This window comes from Sinocyclocheilus anshuiensis, unplaced genomic scaffold (assembly GCF_001515605.1).
Source record: "Sinocyclocheilus anshuiensis isolate Anshui unplaced genomic scaffold, SAMN03320099.WGS_v1.1 scaffold581, whole genome shotgun sequence".
Classification (NCBI taxonomy): Eukaryota; Metazoa; Chordata; class Actinopteri; order Cypriniformes; family Cyprinidae; genus Sinocyclocheilus; species Sinocyclocheilus anshuiensis.
Genome location: NW_015540886.1, coordinates 489,050 through 516,828, shown reverse-complemented (window position 1 = coordinate 516,828; position 27,779 = coordinate 489,050). Strand labels below are relative to the sequence as shown.

General features: G+C 37.1%; 3 protein-coding genes across 6 annotated transcripts; all 3 read left to right on the top strand.

The window, feature by feature from the left end:
- Positions 1 to 6,203, top strand: arl13a (ADP-ribosylation factor-like 13A). 3 transcript variants are annotated; one of them, XM_016486418.1, is made up of 10 exons: positions 1 to 322; positions 1,821 to 1,934; positions 2,088 to 2,167; positions 2,259 to 2,508; positions 2,747 to 2,852; positions 3,024 to 3,229; positions 4,545 to 4,641; positions 4,735 to 5,002; positions 5,083 to 5,199; positions 5,423 to 6,203. In XM_016486418.1, exons 1-10 carry the CDS (start codon positions 303 to 305, stop codon positions 5,485 to 5,487), a joined length of 1,323 nt encoding a protein of 440 aa, XP_016341904.1. In that variant the 5' UTR covers positions 1 to 302; the 3' UTR covers positions 5,488 to 6,203. The 3 variants fall into 3 exon arrangements, with proteins under 3 accessions (XP_016341904.1, XP_016341905.1, XP_016341906.1); XM_016486419.1 differs by having other exon boundaries at positions 3 to 322; positions 2,088 to 2,158; XM_016486420.1 differs by having other exon boundaries at positions 279 to 331.
- A 2,599-nt stretch (positions 6,204 to 8,802) lies between these two features.
- Positions 8,803 to 11,483, top strand: tmem35 (transmembrane protein 35). Its single transcript, XM_016486442.1, has 2 exons — positions 8,803 to 9,049; positions 9,835 to 11,483. Exons 1-2 carry the CDS (start codon positions 8,930 to 8,932, stop codon positions 10,195 to 10,197), a joined length of 483 nt encoding a protein of 160 aa, XP_016341928.1. The 5' UTR covers positions 8,803 to 8,929; the 3' UTR covers positions 10,198 to 11,483.
- A 2,225-nt stretch (positions 11,484 to 13,708) lies between these two features.
- On the top strand, positions 13,709 to 25,550 carry LOC107688687 (centromere protein I-like). Of its 2 annotated transcripts, XM_016486415.1 has the most exons (21): positions 13,709 to 14,025; positions 14,275 to 14,412; positions 14,586 to 14,704; positions 15,219 to 15,326; positions 15,462 to 15,510; positions 15,630 to 15,676; positions 15,815 to 15,904; positions 15,990 to 16,121; positions 17,101 to 17,226; positions 18,298 to 18,418; positions 18,554 to 18,648; positions 18,872 to 18,989; positions 19,102 to 19,104; positions 19,272 to 19,336; positions 19,560 to 19,669; positions 20,608 to 20,743; positions 20,927 to 21,051; positions 23,663 to 23,711; positions 24,186 to 24,404; positions 24,817 to 24,858; positions 24,988 to 25,550. In XM_016486415.1, exons 1-21 carry the CDS (start codon positions 13,863 to 13,865, stop codon positions 25,120 to 25,122), a joined length of 2,190 nt encoding a protein of 729 aa, XP_016341901.1. In that variant the 5' UTR covers positions 13,709 to 13,862; the 3' UTR covers positions 25,123 to 25,550. The 2 variants fall into 2 exon arrangements, with proteins under 2 accessions (XP_016341901.1, XP_016341902.1); XM_016486416.1 differs by lacking the exon at positions 19,102 to 19,104 and having other exon boundaries at positions 13,710 to 14,025.
- The last annotated feature ends 2,229 nt before the right edge of the window (positions 25,551 to 27,779 follow it).

Here is a 27,779-nt window from a genome sequence, read left to right as displayed (position 1 = left end):
TACCTCAAAGCAGATGTCTATGGACTTTTCATATAACTCATATAGCTAAAATTCTAAGTATTTGTGAGGATGTTTACGTATATTTGGCCTATAATAGCCTGGCAGATGTCTACAGTTAGCCCAGATAAAACCATTCAGAATGGCAGCTGTCACCTGTCTCCCATATGATTGGTTATAAGGATGTGATGGTGTTCCTTCTAAGCTCCTCCCACATGAGGTGACAGGATTAGAGGAATAAGTAGAGCCTGATTAGTTTTTAGCAGACTTGTGCAAAATGTCTCTGGAGAGACGAACAAAAACGCATGGAGTCTGACATACTACTGTGAGTAATGTATGATAGTTTTATTTTTTTTTTCACTGACTATACTCTATATATGTGATATGATGTGCTGTATTATGTCTCTGCATATGTCTGTATACTCATTAATGCTGTTTATGATCACATGTGATCGTGCAGAGGACTACACTGAATATTATAGTGGTCTCCAAACACTCTGAAACTTTTCAGAGTTTTTGGTCCTATAATCAGTTTACAGTCTGTATTATAATCCACACTAGCATGTTGATGCCCTGTATCTGTAGTCAAATATGCAGTTTAGAACTGACAGTTGTAGCATCCTTAATTATAGGTATCAGTCGGAAAGTTTTATTATGTAGAAAAAATGTTTACACTTATTTTACATTTACAGATATAGAGAGTAATTGATCGGTGGGCTACAGCAGCACATGCTGCTTGGGTAAAGGGGTCAAGTGTTCAGAAAGAGAACAGCGTAATTGACTCAGACTACTCTTTAAAGGCTTATGGGACTGAACAGATGTACATTGATGGACCAAGCACAGAGACCGCAACTCTTCCTACATCTCAGGCACCTGTAAATGTAATTAGACATTTACAGGTGCCTGACATAGACATTAGACATTAGACATACTGTGTGACTACATCTGAGGACAGGCAGCTGCTATCTGAATATGACCTGGTTATTTTGCCATGAAAGAGCTTATTCTGCTAGTTGGCTCAAAAACAAAGCCTAATCAGCTCTTTTGCAGTGTTTTGATCTTTTAAAGCCATGAATTTATAAAGGCCAAATGCTGAAAAATGTTGGCTTATGCTGATTCTTAAGTATGAAAAGAAGACTAGAGGTTTTGTTATTTTGCTTTGTTGTAAAATGAAGTGTGTATATAACCTTAAATTAAATTTAAAAAACTGATCCTATATTTTACCATGCTGTTAATTTTCAAGAATTCCAGGTATTACAGGGTAGGGGTGGGTGTCAGAAATTCATGTAACTAATGAATCCCTAATTCTTAAGGTTAATGCCTGTCGAGACACAACAGCTGAGGTGTACATGTATTCTAAAGCCATGAGTACAAATGTGACATAAGGGTCAATTTTTTTAAATTGGGATTTATACATCTGAAAGCTGAATAAATAAGCTTTCCATTGATGTATGTTAGGATATGACGATATGTATCTTTGGCCGAGATACAACTATTTGAATATCTGGAATCTGAGGGTGCAAAAAAATCTAAATATTCAGAAAATTGCCTTTAAAGTTGTCCAAATGAAGTTCTTAGCAATGCATATTACTAATCAAAAAGTAAGTTTTGATATATTTACAGTAGGAAATTTACCAAATATCTTCATGGAACATGATCTTTAACTTAATATCCTAATGATTTTTGGCATAAAAGAAAAATCGATAATTTTGACCCATACAATGTTTTTTTTGGCTATTGCTAAAAATATACCCAAGCGACTTAAGACTGGTTTTGTGGTCCAGGTTCACAAATGATCGAGCATCCCTGTTATCTGCTCTCAGGTACGAGTTAAGGAGACGATGGTTCTCTCCCTGGTGTGCTCCTCCTCAGGTCAACATGTTCAACCTCATGAGCAATTGCTGCAGCTGGGTCTCCAAACTCCAGCAACCACTGAGGTACCTGTCAGCCTAGCAAATCCTATACAATTCTATAAGATTTTTTTTGTTGTTGTTGTTGTTGCTGATCAGAAGAGGTCAGCCTATTATCAACAAATGCCACATATTAAATTATCATTTCCACTGAAGTAACCTTGTTTTAAAATTTTCTAGGAAGATCACGGTTCTAGTGGTTGGCTTGGACAAAGCTGGAAAAACATCTTGTGTCAGAGGGATGTTAAGAGGTAATTTAGGTACATTTAATAAATGTATAAGTATATAAGTGAGAAATCTGCTAAACTGACATCAATTTGTTGAGTGTTAATGTTATGTAACTTTGTTCAGTGCCCCCTGGAGATGTAAGTCCCACTCATGGATGTGTCCGCACTGAATTAAGGGTGGAGAACTACTCGGTTAACTTACTGGATATGGGAGGGGCTCCTGAGGTTCGGGGGTCCTGGAGAGAGCATTACGGTGAAGCTCACGGCATCATCTCTGTGGTGGATTCCAGTGATAGACAACGAATGAAAGAGGTCAGAGAAGCTCTGGTGGACTTACTGAAGCATCCAAGAGTAGCAGGAAAACCTCTTCTTGTGTAAGAAACTTCTATAATTATTAAATCATTGAAAATATATCAGGTTATTATAAATCATATAATATTTTTAAAATACTTTTCTTTAACAATGCTCCTAGCTATCCAGTTTTTAAAATCAATATAAAATTCAGTATTATCAAGGTACAAATAGCAGTACTAAACCATGTGTCTAATAGGTGACTTTTAGAATTTTGCCTGATATCCAGCTTATTTTGGCCACCTCTATATCTCATAACAGGCTGGCAAATAAACAGGACAAAATGAATGCTCTTCTGGGAAATGAACTCATTGAAATTCTCTCCCTAGAGAGCCTGGTCAACCAGAGCCGTTCCCTTTGCCACATTGTGAGTACTGTGAAACAATAAACATTCTGACATATTCAAAACGTATGATTAACCTTCAGGACATAGTAAGGGAACTGACGATATGTCATGTTAAAGTTTATGGCAACATTCTGACTGGTTACCAGTAGTTTTATTACAGTGCATTTTGAGCGGTTTGTTCTTAATCTACAGGAGCCATGTTCTGCCTCAATGGACCTGCGTCGCTGGTCAGACAGAAAGACCCTGCGAGGTCTCAGATGGCTACTGCGAGCTGTGTGCCTGGACTACCCTGACCTCTGTGCCCGTGTGATGAGAGATGGGAGGCGACCATTAGGGCCAGAAGAAAAAGAAAGGAGAGGAAAAACAGAGAAGAACCGGAACAAATCTAAAGAGGAAAAGTAAGAGCTGCGTTTGTATAAGATAATATGTATTTACACTGCCATTCAAAAGTTTGGGATTGGTAAGATTTTTAAAGGGGTCATATGATGCGATTTCAAGTTTTCCTTTCTCTTTGGAGTGTTACAAGCTGTTCGTGAATCGATAAGATCCCTAAAGTTGCAAAGACTAAAGTCTCAAACCCAAAGAGATATTCTTAATAAAAGTTAAGACTCGTCCACGCCCTCCTAAAACTCCTCGTTTAAACACGCCCCCACATATCTACGTCACTGTGTGGGAAGATTTGCATAACGCCGCCCAAATGTTCACACAAAGAAAGAAGGCGTAACTTCGATTCTTGCTGTAGCATTGTTGCTGCCGCTGTCGCCATGTTGTGAAGATGCTGTGTGTTTCGTTGCGAAAGCGAAAATACTTTGTTTAGCCTTCCAAAAGAGGACACAACTAGAAATCAGTGGTTAAGTTGAATTTACAACACTATTGTAAGTACGTTTTTTATATTTAAAGAGTTTTTATATTTTATATATTTAAAGCAAGTTTTTTGGGCAGTGTGGAGTAGGGCTTGTTGTTTGTCGTTTCTCCAATCACAAATGCAGACATGGTTTTATGTTTACACGGCGCGATGCAATGTAATGCGTAAAAAGACAGTATAAGTCATTATAATCAGTAATTATGTCCCCACTGGATGCAACAAATGCCTCGTTTATAATGGCTTTTATTGTTTGTGTTAAGAGGCGTAACATTTCCGTCAAAAGCTTGAGGCATTCGGCCAATCACAAACGCACTGGATAGCTGGCCAATCAGAGCACACCTCGTATTTCAGAATGATGAGAAAATTTTCATATTATGAAATATTAGTGCACTTTAAAATAACTGTTTCTATTTTAATATGTATTTAAAATGTAATTCTTGTGATGGCCAAGCTGAATTTTTAGCAGCCATTACTTTATAACAGTTTTTAGTGTCACATGATCCTTCAGAATTTATTCTGATATGCTGATTTGGTGTTCAAGAAACATTTCTTATTTTTTTTTTATCAATGTTGAAAACAGTTGTACTGCTTTTTACATTTTATATAAACTATTATACATTTTTTTCAGGATTCTTTAATAAATAGAAAGCTCAAAATAAGATTTTTTTTTGTAAAAAAAAAAAGCAAAAGTCTTAACTATCACTTTTTTTTATTAACATTTTATTATTCATTCTTTCTGAATAAGAAAAAATTCTAACTGACCCAAACTTTTGAACATTTGCATGCATCTTATCTCATTTGTGTACATTTAAGATAATAAGATGTATGCAACTCATCTTGTCTTGCAGAACACGTACAAGCAAAACAGACATCCGTCAAGAACAGCACAATGAAACTGTGAGGAAAAATGTGACTCTTCATCCAATCAAAAATATTCTAAATAAGGTTAAATATCTTTATCATGGAATTTTTTTTTTTTACAAATCTGTACTGTTGTTTAATTGACTTCACTTATTGATTTACCCTTGGCATTTGTAGGAGAACTCTTTAAAAAAGAAAATAAGCAAGAAGAAGAAGGTGAAGGTTAAAATTAAGAAGGAGAGTCCAAGCAGAGGAGTAAATGAAGAAGAGGTGGAGGAGACAGAAGGAAATGAAGCAGAACAGGACCACAGCAGCCAGAAAGATAAAGCCAGCAGTGCATTACTGACTCCCAAACGAAGGAAAATGAAACGCAAAGCCAAAGTAAAAGAGGAGAACTCCGGTCTACCAGAGTCCCCCAACAGCGAGGTCTCCAAACCCTCTAGAGGTATTGAAACTTAAGTTTCATTAAAACTATGAAATACCATATTCTATTTCATTTCATGCTTTTAACCTATTTATTCACAGGAAAAGAGGAAATCAAGAGAAAAAAGAAGACGGTTAAAGTAAAACGAAAGAACAAGATAAACACAGAGGAAGTTCCAGCAGCTTATGCACAGCCTGTTGATCTTTCAACTACTTTCGGTGAGTATCAGTGACCTCTAAAACACTTCGTTTTGATCATGGCTGCTCTTGGGGTAAATTTAGGCCTTGTGGGAGAAATTTTATATACTTATTGGCAATAATTGTTCTACATTGATATTAAAACAATAAAACAAACCAAAGCATTTGCTCAACGCCGACAGCCCTGATCTGTAGAAAAGTAGGAGACTAATTTAAAGCATTTAATTTGCCTGTTTCCTAATAGACATTTACCGAAAAGCAATTTTGGCTCTCAAAGCCCGACAGGAGCAGGACGTGGTTTCGGTATAATAAAGAAAAAGGATCATGGACGTCATCACACAGACTGAAGATCTTTGAAGAAATGGATGACCTATGAACATGCTGAACCACTTATTGATGTATTTTACCCAAACAGAAGTCTGCTATCAATGTCTGCAAACAGAAGTTCCTGTCTTGTAATGGCTAGAACATCATCATCAATACTTTTGCAAAGACTCGAGGCAACGTTCATAAAAATATGTATACTTTGTATTGTAATTGTATTAAGAGATTATTGAGAAATGATTGAGAAAGAATTATACTAAAAATGGGGCATCCATTCAAGAAGGTCTGTCCTGAAAACCGACTAGCTTTCTTATGAAAATGAGATTTTTGTATTATAACTTACTCACATAATCTAAGACAGTATATGATGAATCATTCTGATAGATAAACAGGGTGGTTTATCATGAAGTATATTGCATTCACTGTATTTTTTAATCTGAGATGTGTTCTTTTTTTGAGGTTTGGATAAGACGATTCCTACTTTTGTGTGTGTGTGTGTGTGTGTGTGTGTGTGTGTGTGTGTGTGAAATTTTATTTGTATCTTTTTAAAAAGCATATATAAATCCATTTCTATTTAGCCAATTTGTACTTTTCATATGTGTGTGACGGTTTTATATGGAGATAAGTTTGCATTATGGGATACCGCTTGCTCAAAATGATTGTCCCTGATGTTTTTCCACCAAATAAATGAACAAATAAATCCTGATCAAAACACTGGCAATATATTATTAACCTATTAGTTTTGAATAAGAGCATTTCTTAACCAGTTAGCACTTTAAGCTAGTCGGTCAAGCTGTCCTCTTGCTACCTGAAGGCTAACTGAAAAACAAAAGGAAATATTTAATTTGACCATTTGTAGCGTAGGTAATTTAATGCCATTTGTATTTTTAAAATAATTATTAAGAAATATAAAATAATATTAAGAATGGCTAAATAGGCTACACAGTGAAGCGATTTTTCTTCAGGTACCCAATAGTAGTGTTGGGTTCGAGTCCACCTCCGAGTCTTTAACCAATCGAGTCAGAGTCCAAAATAGGCAGAGTCGGACTCAAGTCCGAGTCCAACTAAACACTGCTGTCTGTCAGTAACCGGCGGAGCTTAGTGAATGGGGTCTGAAGAGCAGAAAATGCATCTCTTATCTCTGGTTATGGCTGTGTGTGTTTTGAGTGGGTTTTATATGGCGGGTGGTTAGACCTTATGGTAGACGGCATTTTGAATTTTTTCTTGGATGAAAATTAGGCTGTGAGGGATAGACTTTACAATGTATAAAAGCCCTACATGTAAATTCCATAACTCTCAGCCAACTCGCAACTGTTTTATTTTTAAATGGTAATTACATTACCATAAAACGTTCTCAAGCTTACTGAAGGCAAGTAAACAGTCTATAGACAAACAAACACAGAACGTTCCCATTTGGTTATTTTTTGGGAATTATTTGGGAACCAAACAAGAATGTTATAGGAACGTTCCCTGTAGGTTCTTTTTAAGTTTAATTTTATAACCTAAAGAGAACCTTCCCAGAACATTCCCTGTTGGTTAGCCAGGACAGTTTTCTTAACCCTAATAAGGTCTTTGGGGTCAATATGACCCCAATCAACTTTTCCTTAGTTAAAAAAAGCGTTCCCTTCATCTCAGTGGAATATGATTTTGTGACTTTTCAACATAACCCCAATTGAAAATGAATAGGAAATGCGAAAAAATCTATATATTTGTTTTTCATTTGTCAAAAAAAAAAAAAATCCAGCTTAAATCTGAAATTTTTCACACAGAAATTAAGGCCTGGTACTAGAGCACAAATGCAATGTAGGTAAGACATGCTCACTCACATGTACACGCGCACACACACACACACAAACACACACACACACAGGAGTGACTGCAACAAAGAGCATTTTTATAGAAACGGGCAAATAAAATCAATAAATCCTGCATAAATCTGAAAATGTCCACACAAAAATGAAGGCCTGATACTAGAGCACAAATGCAATGTTGAACGAGCACATTGAGGACATTTTTCTCTAACCAGCAGGTGGCAGAATTCTACACCTAACACCTAGATCAATATCCAGAAACAACTTAAATTAAATTGAGATAATCATTTAAGTGATTTTTCCATAAAAAAATTAATATTTCACATGCAAGCTAATGTTGTAGTTGAGGAATTTTGTGGTAAACCGGTACAAAAGTACTTCATATCCCCCAAAACACAGCAGTAATGTATAGATGAGAAGTAAACAAAAAAAAAACAAAAAAAATTATTTGTATGATTAAAAATGTATATATTGTTTTACAATTACTCTTTCAATTTTGGGATCATATTGACCCCAAAGACCCTTAGTGTAAACAGGAAACAAGTACCTTAGAACATACCCTTTTAGGTTAGCGGAACGTTTCCGGAAGTTCCCCTAACCAGATCTATAAAGTAGGCTAAGACATTTAATTAAGTAATAAATGTAAAAAAAAAAAAAAAAACACTGCACAATCTTCACTGTATGCATTAAATATGAATTATTTTGATTAAAGTTACTAAAGTGATTTTCTAATTTTCTTTTGTTGTTTGATTTACATTCACACAGTAGGCAGCATATCAGCATGTTTACGCTGCTGTTGCTTTAAGACCTGACTCACGGATCAAAATTTTGACACATCTGTATTTCTCCCAACTGTTCAAGTTCACTTAAGACATAACCGACTGCATTTACATGAATACTCTCCAAGACGGGCATTTTGACATAACTTTTCGTGTATTTGAGTTAGGACTGTGCGATTAATCGGAATCGAATCGAAATCGCGATTTGAGACGTTGCGATTTGCTAATCGATTGAAGTGAAGCTTGACTTTGCAAATTTAAAATCGCAAATCAAATCGCAAACGCAATATCTGTCAAAAAAATCGCAATTTGATATTTTCCCCCTAATGGCACAGCCCTAATTTGAGTGTGTAGCAATAACACGCTACTTGAGAGGCGCTTTCTGTGAGCGCACTTCGGGTGTGCACACAGAAACCCAGCAGCTTTCCAGTACTGGCAAGACTTAAAAACACATGCTAATTCTGAATGTCACTTTTGTGACAATCCAACTCTACCAAATAGTTGTCTAAACTAACAGAATTCCTTTGTTGACTGGGTTTTGGGACTACAGACAACAGTAAAAACCGAACAAAACATGCTGTTTCTGAACATTCTGCAGTCTCTTTGCAAGTTTGCTGACGCCCCCTAGTGTTGCACTGCAGTTGGGTACTATTGGCTTTATGCCTATGACATTGATCAACCGCAGCTCCCTCTCATGGTGCTTCCTAGTACTGAAGCGGAATGACATGCAGCCATATTTGACTGTATTCATCAAGCCCTTCCCCCCTTCAGCATCTTCAGCAGGACCGTGAAGAAAGCTGGACAACGGATGCCAATCGAAAGGAGACTTTACCGAAGATGGCCTCGCCAAGAACAGTAACCATTGTCGCCCTTTCCTTTGCACTGGGTCTGTTCTTCGTGTTCATGGGTACAATAAAACTCACACCAAGGTTGAGCAAAGATGCATATAGTGAAATGGTAAGTGATCGTCGCTTAGCAGCATCCATAATAAGCAAATGCTTTGTTTTAGGAGGGGGTGCGAAAGCAACGGGCTGTTTTTGCATTTTCTATAAAATGTCCGCTAGGGCTGTTGTTGCCTGCTTGTGTAATATAATTTTCATTCTTCGTATTGGCTGTGGAGGTGAATATAAATTAAGGTCCATTTAATTCCATTTATAATCTAAGATATAAGAACGACGTAATTAGATTCCTGATTATGAGTCGAATTATGTAAAACGATTGAACATAATTCGAGCAGTTGAGCAGCGCATTCTGTGCACAGCCGCAACATTGTTTCATTACCGCAAAAATAGGTCAATTATGACATCACAATGCGCATAATCTGTATGATAAACAGAAGAAGAAATGACGTGTGATGATTATTTTGTGATATCGTTCTAAAACAATCCTTTTGAAGCAGCTCCTGATAAAGCAATGGCGCCGCTTTCCAGCAAATTCTATCTCAATTGCAGTTGGGTCAATATGAGCATTAAAATAATACAAAAAACATTAAAAATAGCATTAAATTAATACCAAAAAAAGCATACAAATAGCATTAAAATTATAATAAAAAAACTCATATCAAACATTTGCACCCATTGCATCTATCTATCTATCTATCTATCTATCTATCTGTCTGTCTGTATCATTTCATCAGTTATTTTTGCAGTGCACATAATACATTGTTATATGCGTTCTTATTTGTGTTCATGTTAATTATTCTTGACAAAGTTGTACATTTCATGTTTACGTTCCCTTTCCAGAAAAGAGCGTACAAGAGTTATGCAAAGGCCCTTCCAGCATTGAAAAAAATTGGCATTTCTTCTGTACTTCTACGCAAGATTATTGGTACTCTTGAGGTGGGATGTGGAATTGTTCTGACCCTTGTGCCAGGGAGACCAAAAGACGTGGCCAACTTTATTCTGCTGCTGGTCATGCTAGCGGTGCTTTTCTTCCACCAGCTAGTTGGAGATCCTCTAAAACGCTATGCTCATGCCCTAGTGTTTGGTATTTTGCTGACGTGTCGGCTGCTCATTGCTCGTCAGGGTGAGGACCGGCCTGAGAGGGAGGAGAGACGAGAAGAACAGATCACCGCCCAGGAAAAGAACAAAGTCAAAGTTTCTTAGCTCCACAGTTTCACAAAGAGCGCCTGGCACCAGATCTATTTTTCTGGATAGTAGGAGAAGATGCTCGGAAAAAAAGACAGTAGTCCCAAAAGGTGATTTATGTCCCACAGCTACATATCAGCAGCCTGAAAATCAGATCTTATGTTACCTTTACCTCATGTCTCACCTGTAAAACTTCTTAAAATACAAATATTCAGTTTGGATAATCACCATTGTGGCAGCTGTTTTGGCTGTGGTTTTGCAACAAAAGATTAAACTACTGTTAATCCCTTTTGTATTTATTATTATTGTTTTGGCCCTGCATTGAACAATATCCTAAACGCCACTTTTAAGGTTACACTGTGATACAGGTAACTTCAAATGTCAACAATTTTTGTGATGTTTTATTTACTTTTTGAACTACTGTCAATGAATACTGTACAAAACGTTTGTAATGTTTACATTAAGATTGATTTTTTTTTAAGAAATGCTGTATATAATTTGTTAAAAGGTTAGAGTCAGATGGCAGAGGGTAGCTTTTCCGTTGCCTCAAAATCTGTCACAGCCTTCACAAATGAAAACATAAAAGCAGTTTGTTCAGTTACACATAAGTTCTACATATTATTAATCTTACTGTATCTATTATTTCTTAATTTACATTAAATAATATTTCTTTGTTTCTTTTATTAAATTTGATTTTCTAGTTTGGCTCTTGAACTACACAGTCCAATAAAATCGTATCCTTGGATTCTGCTTATGGTTGCTTTCTCCCTTTGAGTCATAGAACTACCACATTGTTTCATTCTTAAATGGATAAAATATATAAAATTGTTTTTGTGTTTTTTCAGATTTTTTAATTTACTCTATTTTCTTTAGATCAATTTGTTCCTTTATACTGTTCCTGAAAACCCTTACTAATTTTACATACTTGATTCAGGTTATGCATCACTACTAATAAACTGATGAAATGAATCGGGTGTGTTAAATAAGTGATACATTTAAAATGCACAGTGCTGGAGGGAGTAGAATTCAGAAACCTATCTGATATGTTTGGATGTATACTGATAATTTGCTGTTTGTAACTGCATATAAATACCTAACAGAGAACATGACCTGTGTCTAAACCTTTACCAGAATGCCCAGCTAGTTCATGAACTGAATTGTGCATTCTTAGTTTACACAGAATGGGTCATATTACACTCTTGACAGCGAGGGAATAAACTGATGTTTGTGCATGCAGATGCTGAACAAAGATGAATAAAATCTCTATGCAGTTTATCATGGAGTTTGGTGACAGTATTAAAAACATCACTTATGATTTTTATGTCTTGCTCACTTTTAGAAATTTGAATAGGAATATAATATGTTACCATTAGTATATTCTTGTCTAAAACAGACTGTAAATTAGTCAACCATATTTATGCTAATTAATCTTGCAGCATATATGCTATTCAGTATATTTAAGCACAATGCAATGTAAACCAGTTTTACAAACAAAAACAAATATCCTCAAAAAATAATTATCCTCACAAAAAAATAAGTTCCAATCCACCAAAAGAAATATTTAAAATGTACATGTGTAGTATTTTCTTAATTGTAGTATCATCACACAGTAGCGTCATTGTGCCCTTTTTTCTTTTACAGTTCTTACCTTTTAATACCAACATATATATTTATCAAATATAGTCAACTCAGTATATTCTTGTCTCAAAATCTGGTCTGATATTCTGCTGTTATATAATGTATATTTTAATTCGTTTTTCAACCACTTTGACGTTGCACACGCACTCCAGTAGGTGGCAGACATGCACTTCCTACGTTGGTTTGCAAACCACCATAAAACATCACATGAAGTAGAAGAGTGGCTCCTACCAGTGATACCTTGGACATAATAATAATAATAATAATAATATCCAATTTAGACATTGATTTAACCATGTGTGATATAATTTGTTATTTTATCATTGCAATCATAACATAACACATATAAGAAATGTACTTATTTTATTGGCTGAATATTATATTAATAAATGTACATTTTCCTCAACATTACCCAATTTAAATAATATTATTTGTGACTAACTACTTAACTATGACACTAAAAAAAACTGCGGCCTTTTATGAATATAAGCCTTTTTAAGCCAAAAACCACCCCTTAGAGGAATTTCTCTAAGCCACAGTAGCCATGTATAAAATATCATCCGTATAAAAATATCTACACTCGTGGAACTTCCCGTGGTATTTATTTGCGGGTGCATCTAGTTTGCATTGTTACTATTTAAAACTGTACACAATTGTTTATCTTTTAACACATTAACAATGATAAATGCAAATTACGAATTCAATGAAAAAGTCAATTTTAAAACACAATCATATATTAATAACATCTTTATATTATAATATAGCTAGCTGCAGTAAAGATATTCCGCTTTAAAATGTTAAGAGATAGAGGAAATGTTTCTGGTTAGAGGTTATTCAGACTCAAGCACTAAGAATTTGCTGTGGTGCTTTTAAGACTTCTTCAGTACCTGCTATACAAGTGGAAATGGGCGAAATGCCACTGGAATTAAGAAGGATTCAACTGATGGCTAATTATTGGGCAGGACTGCAGGGATATGATGACTCTCATCCCACAAAAGCAGTACTGCAGGATTGCTGGGAAAATGGAAGAAATTTAAAGGAAAACTTTGGTCGGATTGGAAACAACGTAGCAAAAGAGTTAGAAGTGTTTAACTTGCGAATAAGCCCTATGGTAGTTTTTCCAGAGATTGCCCCTTGGAAGAGTGCTTGGCCTGAGGTAGACTGGTTTGTGCTTAACAGAGGTTAAATGCATAATATGGGAGAAAGTCAATATAAGGTGGCAAGAGAGGTGGGAAAGAGAGGAAAAAGGGAGGCATTTATATAAAATTCAGAGAAATGTTAAAGAGGAAAGGATGGAAATTGGAAATAGGAGAGAAGATGCGGTGATGACTAGGTTAAGGTTGGGACATAAAACACTAAAGATGAATAGGGAAGCACGAATAAAACACTAAAGATGATAGGGAAGCACGAGACAGGGTTGTGTGAGGGATGTCGAGAAGAGGAGTCAGTGGAGCACATAATCATGACTTGTAAGAGATATGAAACACAGAGGCAGGTAATGAAGAATAAACTAAGGGAGATTGGGGTGCGGGAGATCACATTACAAGGGTTATTAAGCACAGTAAATAGGGCACAGAGTAGAATATTGATTACTTTTTTAAGGGAAGCAGGGGTTTTAAGCAGGATTTGATGTATGATGTGTGGTGTGTGTGTGGATATTAATGTGAGGGGACAGTGTGAGTGATGTGTAAGTTTTAGTGGGAAAAGGAATAGATAACCTATTATCTGATCTACACTCCGGAGCAGAAGGGGGCGGTAATGCACCAATAAGCTGGACGCCAACCTCAGTTAAACTGGAAAGAAGAAGAAGAAGAAATGTTTCTGATCCAAGCTACCTGATGATGGCAGTAATGCACTGTTAAGTGCGGTTGCCAGTAAAAGAAAGAAGAAGAAGACGATATTCCGCTTTCAGTTCGTACAGGAAGTGATGCAGTGCGCATGTCCAAACGGTCGCGGCAGATTTGGCGTTTGGTTTGAATAGGTTACTTCAGCGACCGAGACAAGCACGCGACAGGTAACAAATAATAATATAATGTAGCGAAAAAATGGCCGATTTATCTAACCTGGCGGGGTTAGGTTCCGAACCGTCCGGAGAAATAGACTCCTCTGCCTCCTCTGCGAACAACAGAAGTTTGCGTTTGGCAGAAAAAGAAAGGCGAAAAGGCGAGGCGGATCCCTTTGGTCTCGCGGTGAAGTATTTGTCTCAGGGTAAGTGCCAGCATAAAACATTATAGAAACGTATTAGAAAAACAACTTTAGGGTGTTACAGTTTAATAGTAGGAACGCGTTTTTTAAGTTTAATTCATTGTTCTTTTGTTTTTGTTCTTCTGATAACAACTCTGGACGACTTCACGACTGTTAAGTCTTTTGTTTATCTGTGTGAGGGTGTCGTCATCAGAAACTGCATCACATCTAAGTGTCATAATATCTGTTTACATGTATTTTTGTATGTTACAGTGGAAGCTGGCACAGTAGTCAGAGGGAATGATGAGCTGGAGAGGAATATGGTGGTGGTGGAGACAGTTGCTCTCAGTAAGGGTCTTCCTCCAGAGGTCATCACAGTGCTACTGGACTTGGCTTTAAGCCTCAACGCAGGTAATACAATTAGGGGTTGCACAGATTTCTTCAGCTGTATTTGTTTACATGAGCAGGAATTCATCATGAGAAACATTATAGCAATTAGATCACAGTCAAACATATCATCCTAATTCTGCTGCGTGCCTTTAGTGGTTTATGGCACAGATAATTAAATTCAGTTTGTGCAACAGGAACCACGAACTGTACCCGGGTGCTGAAGTTTCTCATACCTGCCACAGTGGTGCCGCAGGAGGCTATTGTGAAGGGGGCGTCGTGGCTATGTGTAGGGAAAATGCCAATGAATGCACAGGTAAGGGCTGTCAATTGTACCTGGTCATTGGTGAAATGGCTGTCATTTACTTTTGCTTTATAGGTCTCAAAATTAAAGTTGAAAATGAAAAGTAATCTATTTTCTAAATACATATTATAGGTTTCATTGTGAAAGATTTATATATGTTTCCTTTTTATTATACTTTTTTACCTTGTTTATTAAATTTTTAATAAGGTCTTTTCATTTAATTATTAAAATTTTAATCAAAATATCATGTCTCAGACTCATGGTGGAATGACAGACTTCTATTTGGTTATGTTTTTAGGGCTTTGACAATTATTTAGTCTGCTTAAATCTACCTCTGCAGGCCCACATTCTTCTAACTCCATTTTTGTGTGCATCACCCACATCTCAAATTGTGTTTTTCTTTTTTAATAATCCGTTATACTGTAAATGTGTCACCAATATGAAAGAACAAAATCTGTCAGTGCTTCCATTTCATTGCCATTTTAAACATTCAGTTCACTCTCTTAGTAACATGTTTTCTTTTAAGGTTCTCTTTGTCCGCTGGGTACTCACTGTTTTTGACCTGATTGATTGCAAAGACAACCTGAGATCCATTTATGGCTTCATTTTCAGCTTTGTGACAGAAGAAAATCTGGTTAGTTGTGCTTTGCAAATGCTTCTTTTAATTTAGAAAATGTGTATGTTGTAAGTATACTGGCTTATGTTTTATAATTGCATACAATTTTTTTATTTTCATGTTAATTTACTAGGCTGTTTTTTTTTCTTCCAGTGCCCATTTATTTGCCACTTGTTGTACCTTTTAACCATGAGGGAACATGGTGAGCTGTTAAATAAGTGGTTGAATTTTTTTGTCTGTGAGTGAATTCTGTAATAATGCATGATGTTATTTGCTCGTTATTCTGATTATTATTATAATTTTTTCCCCCCACTTTCATAGTTCACCCGTACAGAGTCAGGAAACTGTTGGATATTCAGGCTAAAATGGTAAAGACTATCTATTAAAATAAACACCTCAATATCCTCATCATAAATGTAGACTAACTGTAGTGGTAGAGAATGTTTCTTTTAATTGGATACATTTCATTTGACAAGTACTTTGTGTTTCTCCCTTTTTCTTATTAGGGCAGACAACCATTTCTCACCCAACTTCTAGCACTCTACAAAGTGTACCACCCAGACCTAGTGACGCTTTCTCTTCCATCAAGAGTGAGGGTTAGTGCATTTATTACTTCTCTAGCAGAACTTTGTTCTTCTGCCAGGTGTTTCAGACTCTTAGACTGTAGTTTTTTTTTTCCAGACTGGATTCAAGAATCACAATTCCACCTGGAAAGTAGCTCTGAGTGCTGTGCAGAGGAAAAACAAGGGTGCTGTTTTAGTTGACCAGAGCCTCAGCCTGGATGTGAAAGAGAAGCCATCCACTAGAAAGAGGGTAAGATGTCATTTGTGTAATACTGTAAAGAGCTTTACAGAACACTCACTGTTAAATAAGGGCTGTAATAAACATCACAACTTTTAACAGCATTTAAAACACTAGGATTTGCCTAAAAGCTGGACATCATACACAATGACACAGGCAGCATCACATGCTACAAGACTTTCAAATTGTTCCACAGAAACATGCACCTTGTTGCCAGGAGATCCATGACAAATGAAAACAATATAGCTGCATCTGAAATTGCATACTGTCTAGTAGGCACTTTATTTAGTTTGAAACGTTTTTTTTAAATGTGTGCGAAGTATGCATATGAGTAGTATAAAATTAAATTAGGATATATTTAATCCGCCATGTTGTTACTGTTGCGTGACCTACCAGTGTTAGTTGTGTTGCTTCACAATGCAATTCACAAATTCTGTCCTGTGGCCTCTTGGGATAGTAAAGTTTTATCAGATGCACACTTCAAAATATCGCCAGAAATAGTAGGTCATCCAGTTACTTTTTTGCCTTGTGGTTTATAAATAGAATACTATGAATTCGGTAATACTACTCTTTTCACATACTGTTTTTTTTCCTCCTACATATGGAAGTAGGCATATTCAGATGCAATGTATGTGTTCTAAAATTGGTACTAGTTGACTTTCGGCAGCTAGTGTTGAAGCCTCCAGACTGGAAATCGGGGCAGAAAACTGGCCTTGTATATTCCAGTCTTAAAGGGGTCATATGATGCTGCTAAAAAGAACATTATTTGAATATCTCTTTGGATTTGAGACTTTAGTCTTTGCAACTTTACAGATCTTCTTTATGCACCAAGAGCTTGTAACACTCCAAAGAGAAAGGAAAAATTGAAATCGCATCATATGACCCCTTTAAAGTTTTTATGTTCTGAAATTATATGAATGGGGGACAAAAAGAAAATGTGTCAAAGTCTTACATTTTTAATCTATAAACTGAATGTATCTAATGTCCATAGAAACTACATCACCTAGCAATACCTCCCTTGAGCTCGGCATTCGACAGCAACTCCAACAAGAAGGTGTTCCGCCTGCAGGAGCTCCGTTCCTTCAAAGAGCTACTGGAGAACATTCACAATATAGAGGTAATACACATCTCTTTCACTCACAATATACGTTGTCTGTAGCATGAAGCATTATTTGGGTCCAGTTGTGTGTTAGACATCAGGCAATCAAACTTTAAACAAAAAGGCATATTGCATAATATTCATCACATTTACCTGATCTGATGAGTAAACCAAAACACATCTGCACCACAGTGGTTTGGCCACTTGGTGGAGCTAAGTCTTCACATGACTGATCAATGAGCATGTCATTAAGTCTGCCATCTCATTGATTTTACTGCAGAATCTTTCACAGTAGTCAAACTTCTCAGATGTAAAATTAAGTCTTTGACTTGTTTGATGTTCATCAACACGGTCCTCTCTGTAAATACTAAACAATATATTACACTCTCAATTGACAAGTCATAGAATATTTACAGTATTCAATTACACCTCGCAAACAGGCTACTTGATGGATCCACTAACCTGATAAGCCTTATTTAATCTCTTTTTAAGGTCTGCAGACATTTATGCTTCATTCTGCACAAAATGAATATCGTCACAGTGTTCCTGCACCACTTTTTTAGGGTGACTTTGCAGTCTGCAACAGGGAAGGATTGAGAAAGAAGCCGGTGGAGTCAGTCATGTGGGGAAAAAAAACAGTTAATTTGTGGCCATGGGGAAAGATCATTGATTATTTTTTTACTGTGGCAACCCCATCATTAGAATCAGTCATTTCTCAGATGAATGATACATTTGCTTGCTAATTACAGAAAGACTCAGCCATGTCCGTTGTCAATCTGTCACTTAGTTTTGTTTATTTATTATTTGTTGAATTCCCATGTTGTGAGGCGGCTGTTTGTAGACTGACACAAATTACAGTTTTTGAAAAGAGTGAGAATGTAGAATGGTGGAATGTGTTTCATCTAAACTGTTGTATTAAACTGTCAGTTTCAGTACAGGTCTCAAAGGAGCCAGAATTATGACTGAATTGGTTTATTTGCCTCCAGCAGTTTTGACAGTTCTTGGTTATGATATACTGTCTCTATGTTGTGCAGATGCACGTTGTATAGCAAATTGCTGCTTAATGTTGAAGTCATAACTTGTTTTCAGCTGCCTGCCCAGATGGGTTCACTTCTGGGATCAGCTCTGGCTCTGCACTACCTGGACTGTGTACAGGATGAATCTGCCTCCCTGCGCCTTAACTTTTGGCTTGGACACTCGTTGCAAGAGGGTACATTTTCCATGTCATAATACTAAACCTTTTCAGGCTTATCTAAAGTTCTCTATTCCCTCCCTACCGTTATAGCTCCCATTTAAATTTCAGTTCAGTACTATAATGCAGTTTATTCTTGTATGTTTTGGGCAGAGTTTTTACTATGTCCTGTGGATGGGAGTTCTGACAACACTTCTGAAACCTGTCGCTTTCTGAGCACCATCCTCTTTTCACAGCAGTTCCTGCAGGTACGACCAAGCAACAGAAGACAAGTATTAACCAACAGGAAATTAACCTTGGCAGCCGGTTGGATGTTTAATATCAGAAACATGTGGCAGTTTATACCACAAATCCCAGGACATCTATCAATAATTTTTCTGCCTTGCTTTCTTTCTCTTCTGTGGTCCTGTATGATCTCCCCACTTGTAAAATCCCCTATTGACAGGGTTTGTATTTGTACATTGTTCTCAGGAGGGATTCTCTAGTACTGAGAGTTTTCTTTATAAGTTTCTGAGTGTGTGGGATGGCTGTCTGCTCCGGCCGCAGATCCTGGATCTTCTTAGTGACATCCCCTTGATGCCAAGCTTTTGTAAGTGTCCCAATTACCTCTGCTGCAACCAGAGGAATTCAAGAAAAACTATCTCTGTTCGCGTAACTTTTTGAATTCGCTGATTTAGTGAATTTTTTTCTTTTGTGAAAAGCAGGTAGCATTCTAAAAGATCGGAAGTCCTTACCTCTAATGATAATGGCATTTTTTTTGCATTGTTTGTTGATCAGACATCATATTTTGTTGTCTTGAACATTTTATTTGGTCAATACAGAATTAATGTAAGTAAAACTGTAACTTAATGTTTCTTTTCTTTGTCTGTAGACATGCATAAACTTCTCTTTGAGCCACTGAAGCAACTTTATTTTACCTCCACAGTATTTTTCAAGGTTTGTATAGTATTGTTGTTGTTTTTCTTCCTTTCTTTTTGTTTGTATCAAGCACGAGCATGGCCATGTGAGCCAGTGAATGCTTAAAGTTCAGACATAAGTGAATAACTTTTTCTACACAAAGCCGTGACATTGTTACACAGCTCACAGCAGTTGAAAGCAGGGTTTGATTTTTTTTTTCACCCTTATCTGAATGTGCCTTTTCACATTGTCCTCCTCACAGTGTAGTGTCATCGAGTGTCTGAATAGCATGCTGGTTAAGTGGCTGACATGGCATTCCGTCAGCGCATTGGAGGGCGGATTGGACATCAGTCTTAACAGCAACAGCACCATGTGAGTATACCAAAAATATGAAATAAAAATAAATCGACAGTATAAAATAAAAATCGACTAATTTATTAGTTATCAACAAGTTTTCAAAAATAACAAACTGTTATTTTTGTTAGTGTAACCAAGGCCATCTAGGCAGAGAAAATAATATTAATGGCAAAAAAAATTTCAATTCAAATGGTCCAATCAAATCCTGATTAAAATCCCAGCATTATTTCCAGCTGAATATTCTTGGAAACATGTTGCTTTATAGAATTTAAATAATATGCAAATGCTGTTGTCTTTAATTTGACTCTCACTTTACCGAGTCCTAAGAGTTTTTAATGACTGTCAAAAGCTCACAGTCTTGGGAAACATTGCAGAAATAATCTGAAGAAATGGTACCACACTTCAGCGATTGTACTCTTAAAAGTCTAGCCTGAGGTTTACCACTGCAGATTTCTTTGTTTATATTTAAAAGAGATCAATGAACTGCTCCTGTGGTCGGGCTCCATCTGAACCTCGTTTACCCTAAAAGTGTTCTGTGGAACGGTGTGTAATGAAGTGCGGAGGATTTTTTCCCTCGCCTGTCGTGTATTGCTTCTCTCTTGCTGCTGATTTGGTTATTTTTTTTATTACATTACTGAAGTGCACAGCTGAAGGAGAAATTATGATCAAAGGCAAAACCCTGTTTGACTGCGTCGGTTTGCCATGCTTTAATGCGATGCACCCATTATTCCCTTTTTTGCTTTGGGTCTCTGTGCTGTGCCATGCAAATTGCGTGGGTGCCAAGCATAGCACAAAGACACATCTGGTATGTACTAAGTGTGGTTTAAAGCTAATTTATTGTTCTCTCCTGGAGAAATATAGTACGTTCTGCAAGGAAGCTAATTTTTCACATGTTAGTTTCTGTATGCTTTCAAAAAAAGTGAGTGAAAAAAATAATAGACTATTCTTCCTAGGACTATGACCTTGTCCGGCTTCATGGACTCTGTTATGGAGCTGGTTCGCTTTGTGGGATTGCTGGCATCTGAGGGACTCCGTCTGGAGAACTGCCACGTTCTTCTGCTCAACCAGACACTTGCTTTCTATGAGACGGTACACTCAGCTATGATTAACTTAATTAACATGATGTTCGTGGCAAAGTGACATCAACTGAAGTTCCTGCCTGAGTTTCACTTAAGATTTGTGTCCTGATTTGAATCTAGTAGATTTAGTACAACAAACACTGATGTTAATTTCTTTGTGCTAATACAGTAATTTCTCTCTCCTCATGTCTAGGTGTGTGACATGTTTCTGAAGTACAGCTTGCCTCTGATCATCATGCCTCCAGCTGGGGTTTTTTACCCAGCTCTCTTTGCCACAGACTCAGTCAGTGTGGATCGACTTGGTTACATCATGTACAGGTATTATATGAGAGCTATAATAAGCTTCATGGGTCATTTCATCACTCTGGTCAATCCTGGAGAATTTCTGTTTGAGACGTTAGCCTGGCCATGCTAGATTAAGGGCATCTTCTGGAACTACTTTTGGTTGACTGAGCTGGGCAACGGTAAGTTCCTCATCGCATGTGCAGTTCCCATGGCAGTGTGTGCTGCAGGCTAAACTGATGGCAACAGCTTGAACCTTCAAATGCATTACATTGCTATGGCATGATGCCTGTAAGCAATAGATGAAATGAAGTATGAAGATCCTTTCATCTGGTTCGGCACACTAAACCTTAAGTGCTGCTGTGAAGGCTTTAAAGGGATAGTTCATCCTAAATGCACAAGTCTTGTCATTAATTACTCACCCTCATGTCGTTCCAAACCCGTAAGATCTTCGTTCATCTTCGGAACACAAATTAAGATATTTTTGATTAAATCAGAGAGCTCTCTTACCCTCCATAGACAGCAAAGCAACTGTAATGTACCCAGGTCCAGAAACGTAGTAAGGACATAGGTAAAACAGTCCATGTGACATCAGTGACTCAACTTCAAATTTGCGAAGCTACGAGAATACTTTTTGTGCACAAAGAAAACAAAAATAACTTAATTTATTCAACAATTCTTCTCCCCTGAGTTACGTCTTCCGCGACGTCTTATTTGACGTAATCAGCATTGTTTATTTTCGGGGGGGAAGCGTGCGCACGAACGTAATCTGCATAATCAGTTTTTTTTTTACACTTAGGGGAAAGCGTGTGTACGCGTTGTGATACTCTCTAAAATGGTGGAAGACTGTAGCTCGGGGGAGAAGAATTGTTGAATAAAGTCTTTTTTTTTTCTTTTTTTTCTTTGCGCACAAAAAGTATTCTCGTAGCTTTGCAAAATTGAAGTTAAGCCACTGATGTCACATGGACTGTTTTACCGATGTCCTTACTACGTTTCTGGACCTGGGAACATTACAGTTGCGTTGCTGTCTAAGGGAGGGTCAGAGAGCTCTCCGATTTCATCAAAAATATCTTAATTTGTGTTCTGAAGATGAACGAAGGTCTTACGGGTTTGGAACGACGAGGGCGAGTAATTAATGACAGAATTTTCATTTTGAGGTGAACTAACCCTTTATAAGATGTTTAAGATTGAAGAATAGCCAAGCTACCGCTTTCCATACAATGAAAGTGGATGGGGGTTTATAGTGCAAAGCTCCAAAAAAAGACACAGAACCACAAAAGCCATATGAGAACTTGTGAGGAACAATTAGCCTTTTTCACAAAAATCGGAAATTACATCAGCGCAGGGTAAAGTTAGTTCCGTTACAGGTCTGCGCCTATTATATTAGTATGCCCTTTTCTCAAATAATGCTTCTTACCTTTTCTGTTTTGTCTGTTTTCCAAGTTGTTATATAATCTACAAAGAAATAACATTTTACTTGTTAGTAACTTATATGGCCACTCAGACCGCTGACTCGTGAGATAATGCGCTCAATATAGCGCCGGTTGGTTTCTATTCTTCATCTCCGACATCCCTTTTTATATAGTCTTTGATCTCCGATACATTTGAGTGTATTATCTCAATTTACTTAGTCATTTCCCTCGAATCACCACATGATACATTACTTAAAAATGACCAAATTTATGTCCAGATGCACATTTTTTCCAAGAATACATTAAACCTAACTGAGTCCGGTTGAAGCATATTAAACTCAGCACAACAGTGTAATCTGATACAATAGGAATGAAGTCATGAATCCGAGTCATCTCTTGTTTAATATTTATTTCCCAAGGCACATTATACAACGTACATTTAAACCATCACGTTAATAATGCAAAGGAGAGCAAGTAGAACATACAATATTACTTTAATAATAATAATTAGCGAAAAAATTCACGTGGAGAGTCCTAATGCAGCGCTAGCACCAAACAGACAGAATGGCAAAACTAACTGAATTTTAACTGCCACCATTTAGATTTAAACAAACTTGTATATGATGACCCGAGCTGACGCAAAAAGTTAATTGTGAAATGTTTGCGCTTTGTAAAGTACTGGCAGTTCAAGCATTTTCACAATCTCTAATTTGTATAAAAAGACTTTGATTCTCAAACTCATTCTTTTTAAGTACGGCCGCAATTGTCACCGGAAAAACTTTTACCCTGCAAGCGCCAATCTGGAAGCCAGAAACACGGAAGTGTGAAAAAGGCTAATTGTGTGAGGAACAGACCAATATTTTTGCCCACTTACTTGCTAGGCTTTTGTTTAAGGGTATTACTATCATTGGCTTAAACATGTTGAGGGAAGAGTCAAACTGGAAAATTCATATTTCCAAATAAGTTTACAAACCAGAATAATCATGTTCCACACAAAGTACCAGTATTAACTAATTCTCTCACATTTTCTCAGATTTCTCATATTAGTACAGCTCAAAAGTAGCATTGATATTCTGCATCATTGCTGAATAAAAGTATAAATTCTGACCCCAAACTTGTAGTGTATATCTCACCTAACTATTTCATGTCCCCTTTTATTTTATTAGAACAGAATTAATTATAGTATAATATGCTAACTTTATTAATAAAATCCTGTTGTTATTTCCTTTTCTCAGGTACCGGAAGAATCTGACCTTGGCTAAGAAACAAGAGCAACAGAGAGAGGTAATGAGGATACTGTGTCATAAAATTAACACACGGCAAAGTCATGAAATGCCAACTGTGTGTATGCAAGAGGTTTTGTTTCTGAATAATTTACTTAGGATGGGTATATTAGAAGGACCTTCAAGCTTTTAAGAATTTACAATGAAGCTCCTGTAGGCCATTGCTGTAATCTTCACCTTACCTGCTGGAGATGAAAGGAGTCTTCTTGATTGAATCCCAGTGAGACAAATCATGGCACTGATATTGAAGTAAATGATATGGCCAAATAATTTGATGACAGGATTGCACTTTTGTTATTTAAAATATATGGGCGAAGGTTTTTATTAACTCGCAAGGTGATTGTCTCACTCTGTAACCCATTAGATCTCTTTAGTGGCACCAGGCACTTTGAATTTGAATTTACACATTTTTATTGAGCTTAAAATGTGTCTTGACTTTTTCATTTAGTTTCATTAATATTTTCTTACATTACAGCAAACATTCCACATTAGCAGAAACACATACAAGGAATTTAATCGGAACCTTCAAGCAATGGTGAACTCCATGTGGAACTCCTGGTGGTCCATCCCTGGTTCAGACATTGAGATTGACAAGGATCTCATCGCTCTAAGCAAAGTGGCAGAACCCTGGTGCCGTTTCGACCTCATCCACCACCCAGCGCTTTTCAGCTATGCCATCGAATTTCATCAGAGGGTGAGTGAGATATTGTCACACTAGTGACATTTAAAAGCACAAGAGCTTGTAATAGTACAGTGATGCTTGACTGTCATCTCATTTGGAGTGAAGGAAAGGTACTAATTAGATGATTATATTACATCAAGTTTAAAGCCTTGCGTGTCAATACCGGGGATAGCGCAGCCTCCACTTTTCACTAATAACTTTAGGATTGGACAAGGAGATAAATGTGATATTAATGTATCTTTTATAGAGGATCCATTAATACAGAATCACATTTTATTATTCATGGAAACTGTATGGGACTGGAGTTTTCATCATCTTTAATAATACAAGTACCTTTTTTGGTCTGACTGCAACATTCAGCAGTGTACTACTGAGATTTAAAGCAAAGGGAGAACAATGAATATTTATGTGTTCTCTTTATCAGTGTTGGCCAGAGAAGAAGAACGTGGATCTCGGTTCCATAAAGGTACTAACGTTATATCATCTCTTTTTTTTATTATTAAAAACTTATTTTAGATCAACATGAGAGCTTGTTTTTACTCCTTTTATCCTGTTGCAATATTCCTCACAGTAACTGTTCTTTTCATGTTTGCAGATCGGGAAGTACTGGAACTGGTATATGGAGTTTCTCTTTAATCAAGGCTTTGATGGCCTCAACAATTTTATTCGGACCAACACTGGCCACAGCTCCGGATTGAGTAGTCAAGATGACAGGCAGCCCACGACTTAGCCTTGATGCTGGCAGGAAGTCCAGGTGTCAGGGGGGTTCATAAAACATGTATATATTTTATAGTCATCCTCCATTAGAGGGCAGAAAGGAACCACTTTCATAACTGTAAATACTAAATGTACAGTACAAGCCATTTTGTTACTTTTCAGTCTTTTCTAGTGTTGTGTATATTTTAGCCCCTTTTTGCTTTTTATCTTTTGTGCACAGAAAACAGAACTAAAACATTGTGATAAAGCCTTAATATTTGAAAAAAAAAAAAAAAGTATGACTGCTTTAACTGCCATCTAAAACAAAATCCCATTATTTTTAACGATTTAAAACTGGTGATCAAAGATTGATGAATTGTCTTGTTTATTATTCCCACTGAACCAAATGCAGCTGTGTATCTTTGATTGGTCTGACATTAAAATAAATCCTTTGTTCTCAGATCCAGCATAAGGTAAAGCAGTATGGTGCAGGCTTTTTTTTGTGTGTGTAAATGATCAACTGTACATGAAACTGGACTTATTTGAGGACCTGCTAACTTGCAATGATTTAAGGATTTTGTATGATATATGACTTGGAGTATAGTTATTTTAAAAGTAATTCACACAACAGATCTGTTTTAAATTTTTAAAAAAGCCAGGTTGTACTGATAAATCTATCATTTAAAAATATGAATTGTTAAAAATGGTTATTTAATTCACCATACACAATTAGCCATTTTAATAGGTTGTTTTGCTCAAAGACCTCAAACTAGATTTAATGTAGTTTGAATGCAAAGGATAAACATTCTGCTTCTCACTAAAACAAACCCTATAAAGACTGTTTAAAAAAAAAATCAATAAAGACCATTGTTTTTCACAGAAACACTAAGCGTCCCCTAGGACGGTAACTTGTTCCAAGTGCATCCTAGGAAATTTCAGCATCAATGCAGTGTGAGGCTGTGAGCAAAGCTTTACGTTTTACAGCCCGTCTCATACGTGTGAGCGTCTTCCACTCTGCGTGACACATCTTCGTGTTTATGACGGGCTCTGGAGATGCCTCGCGACGATGTGTCCCTTTTCTGGTTCATGCTATTTTCAGCGCGAGCGCGTCACGATGCCGTCCAGCAAACTTCATCTGGAGTGAAAGAAGAATTCGCGCGCACCTCCGGGATTACAGCTCCTGCGTTATCGTGAATTGAGGCAGGTGCAGAACTTCAAAACGATGAATTCTACGAGCGCAGAACTACGCGATCTACCTTGCTCGGCTGATGTCCTTGTTCATGTATGAGAGATTATTCGTTCATCGCCGACTGCCCGATCATCACTTCTCCACAGCTTTCCTCTTTTCATCTGAGCGTCCGTGTAAAATGTAAATCTGAAGTGCTCCACTTTCGCAGTTTCTCACCTTTCAAAGCAAAAGGTAGGACTTTATTTGCTGTACTTGACAAGTGTGCCGTGTTGGTTAGAACCGTTGCGTTCACGAGAAGCCTTTTTAAGTTTCAGTTCAGAGACGAGATAAATCAAGCTAGTGATGTCCTTTATTATTAAAGCAAACTCCTCGATCGCTGGCACAAAGAAAGGCCTGATGTGAACTGCCTTTCAGACACGTCAAGCCAGTGTAGCAGATCTTGTGGCTTAACATCTTGTCCGATGCTCTATTAAGAAAAATATCTTGCAAGTGACGCTTCAATTATGGTCGCCTGCCGGTGACTTTGAGCTGATTTAAGCGTGTCTGTGTAACCTGTAGGAACGGCAATCATGAAGAATTAAGGGTTCAAGTTCCGCTTCTTATCGATTCCTGTTTCATTAATACGTTCTTTAAGTAGCCTACTTTTGTGGAAGAAATATTCGGAGGGGAAAACATGCAATTAAGCCCTCTGCAGTCATATGCCATGAGATCATTTCAGATTTCAACAGAACAGGTCTAATTTATCAGGAAAAATACAATTCTTGCAAAGGTGTGTTTACGTAGACTTATTTTTAAAGAGAAGAATGCAATCAAATAATTGGAAGGAACAATATATTAAGTAAAAGTACTTAGTAGGTCTAACATTTTCCCATATAACAGTAACAAAACTCGTGTATTTTTGATTAAATCTTTACGACTTTAAAGTACAACATAGTATAGTCTTTATTTTAAGTTGAATATTGTTTAAGTTTTTTTTCTGTAAAAGATTCAGATTAATTAAATAACCGCACCGATTCGTAAGGGACATAAGAGTCATACAGGTGCAGACTGGACACAGCACGCTATTTGGTTTTGATTCACTAAAAGCACTGACTCATGATTCCATAGCCGTGGGAACATATTTTATCTGGGGTGGTGCTGGGGACGGGGCTTGATGTTGCAGGGCGGAGCCATGGTGTGGGACTTGGAGAAGGGTATAACTGCAGCCTGGAGATCTCCAAATGGGGGCGGGAACTCCAAAACGGGGTGGGAGCTGGAATGTAAGTCAATAACAATTGGCCGAAGCCAGAGCCAATGGTGAAAGTCTTTGCGCGAAGAGACCCTGCCCCATTTTGGAGGTTCTGCCCACTTTTGGAGTTCACGCCCCATTTTGGAGATCTCTGGTCTGCAGTTATACCTACTAGGAGCTTTTTGACAAAATCCTAATATTAAACAGCCCAAACTCTTATTGATTAACATACACATGAAGACAGAGTTATATGCGAACCAATATATATTTGTGT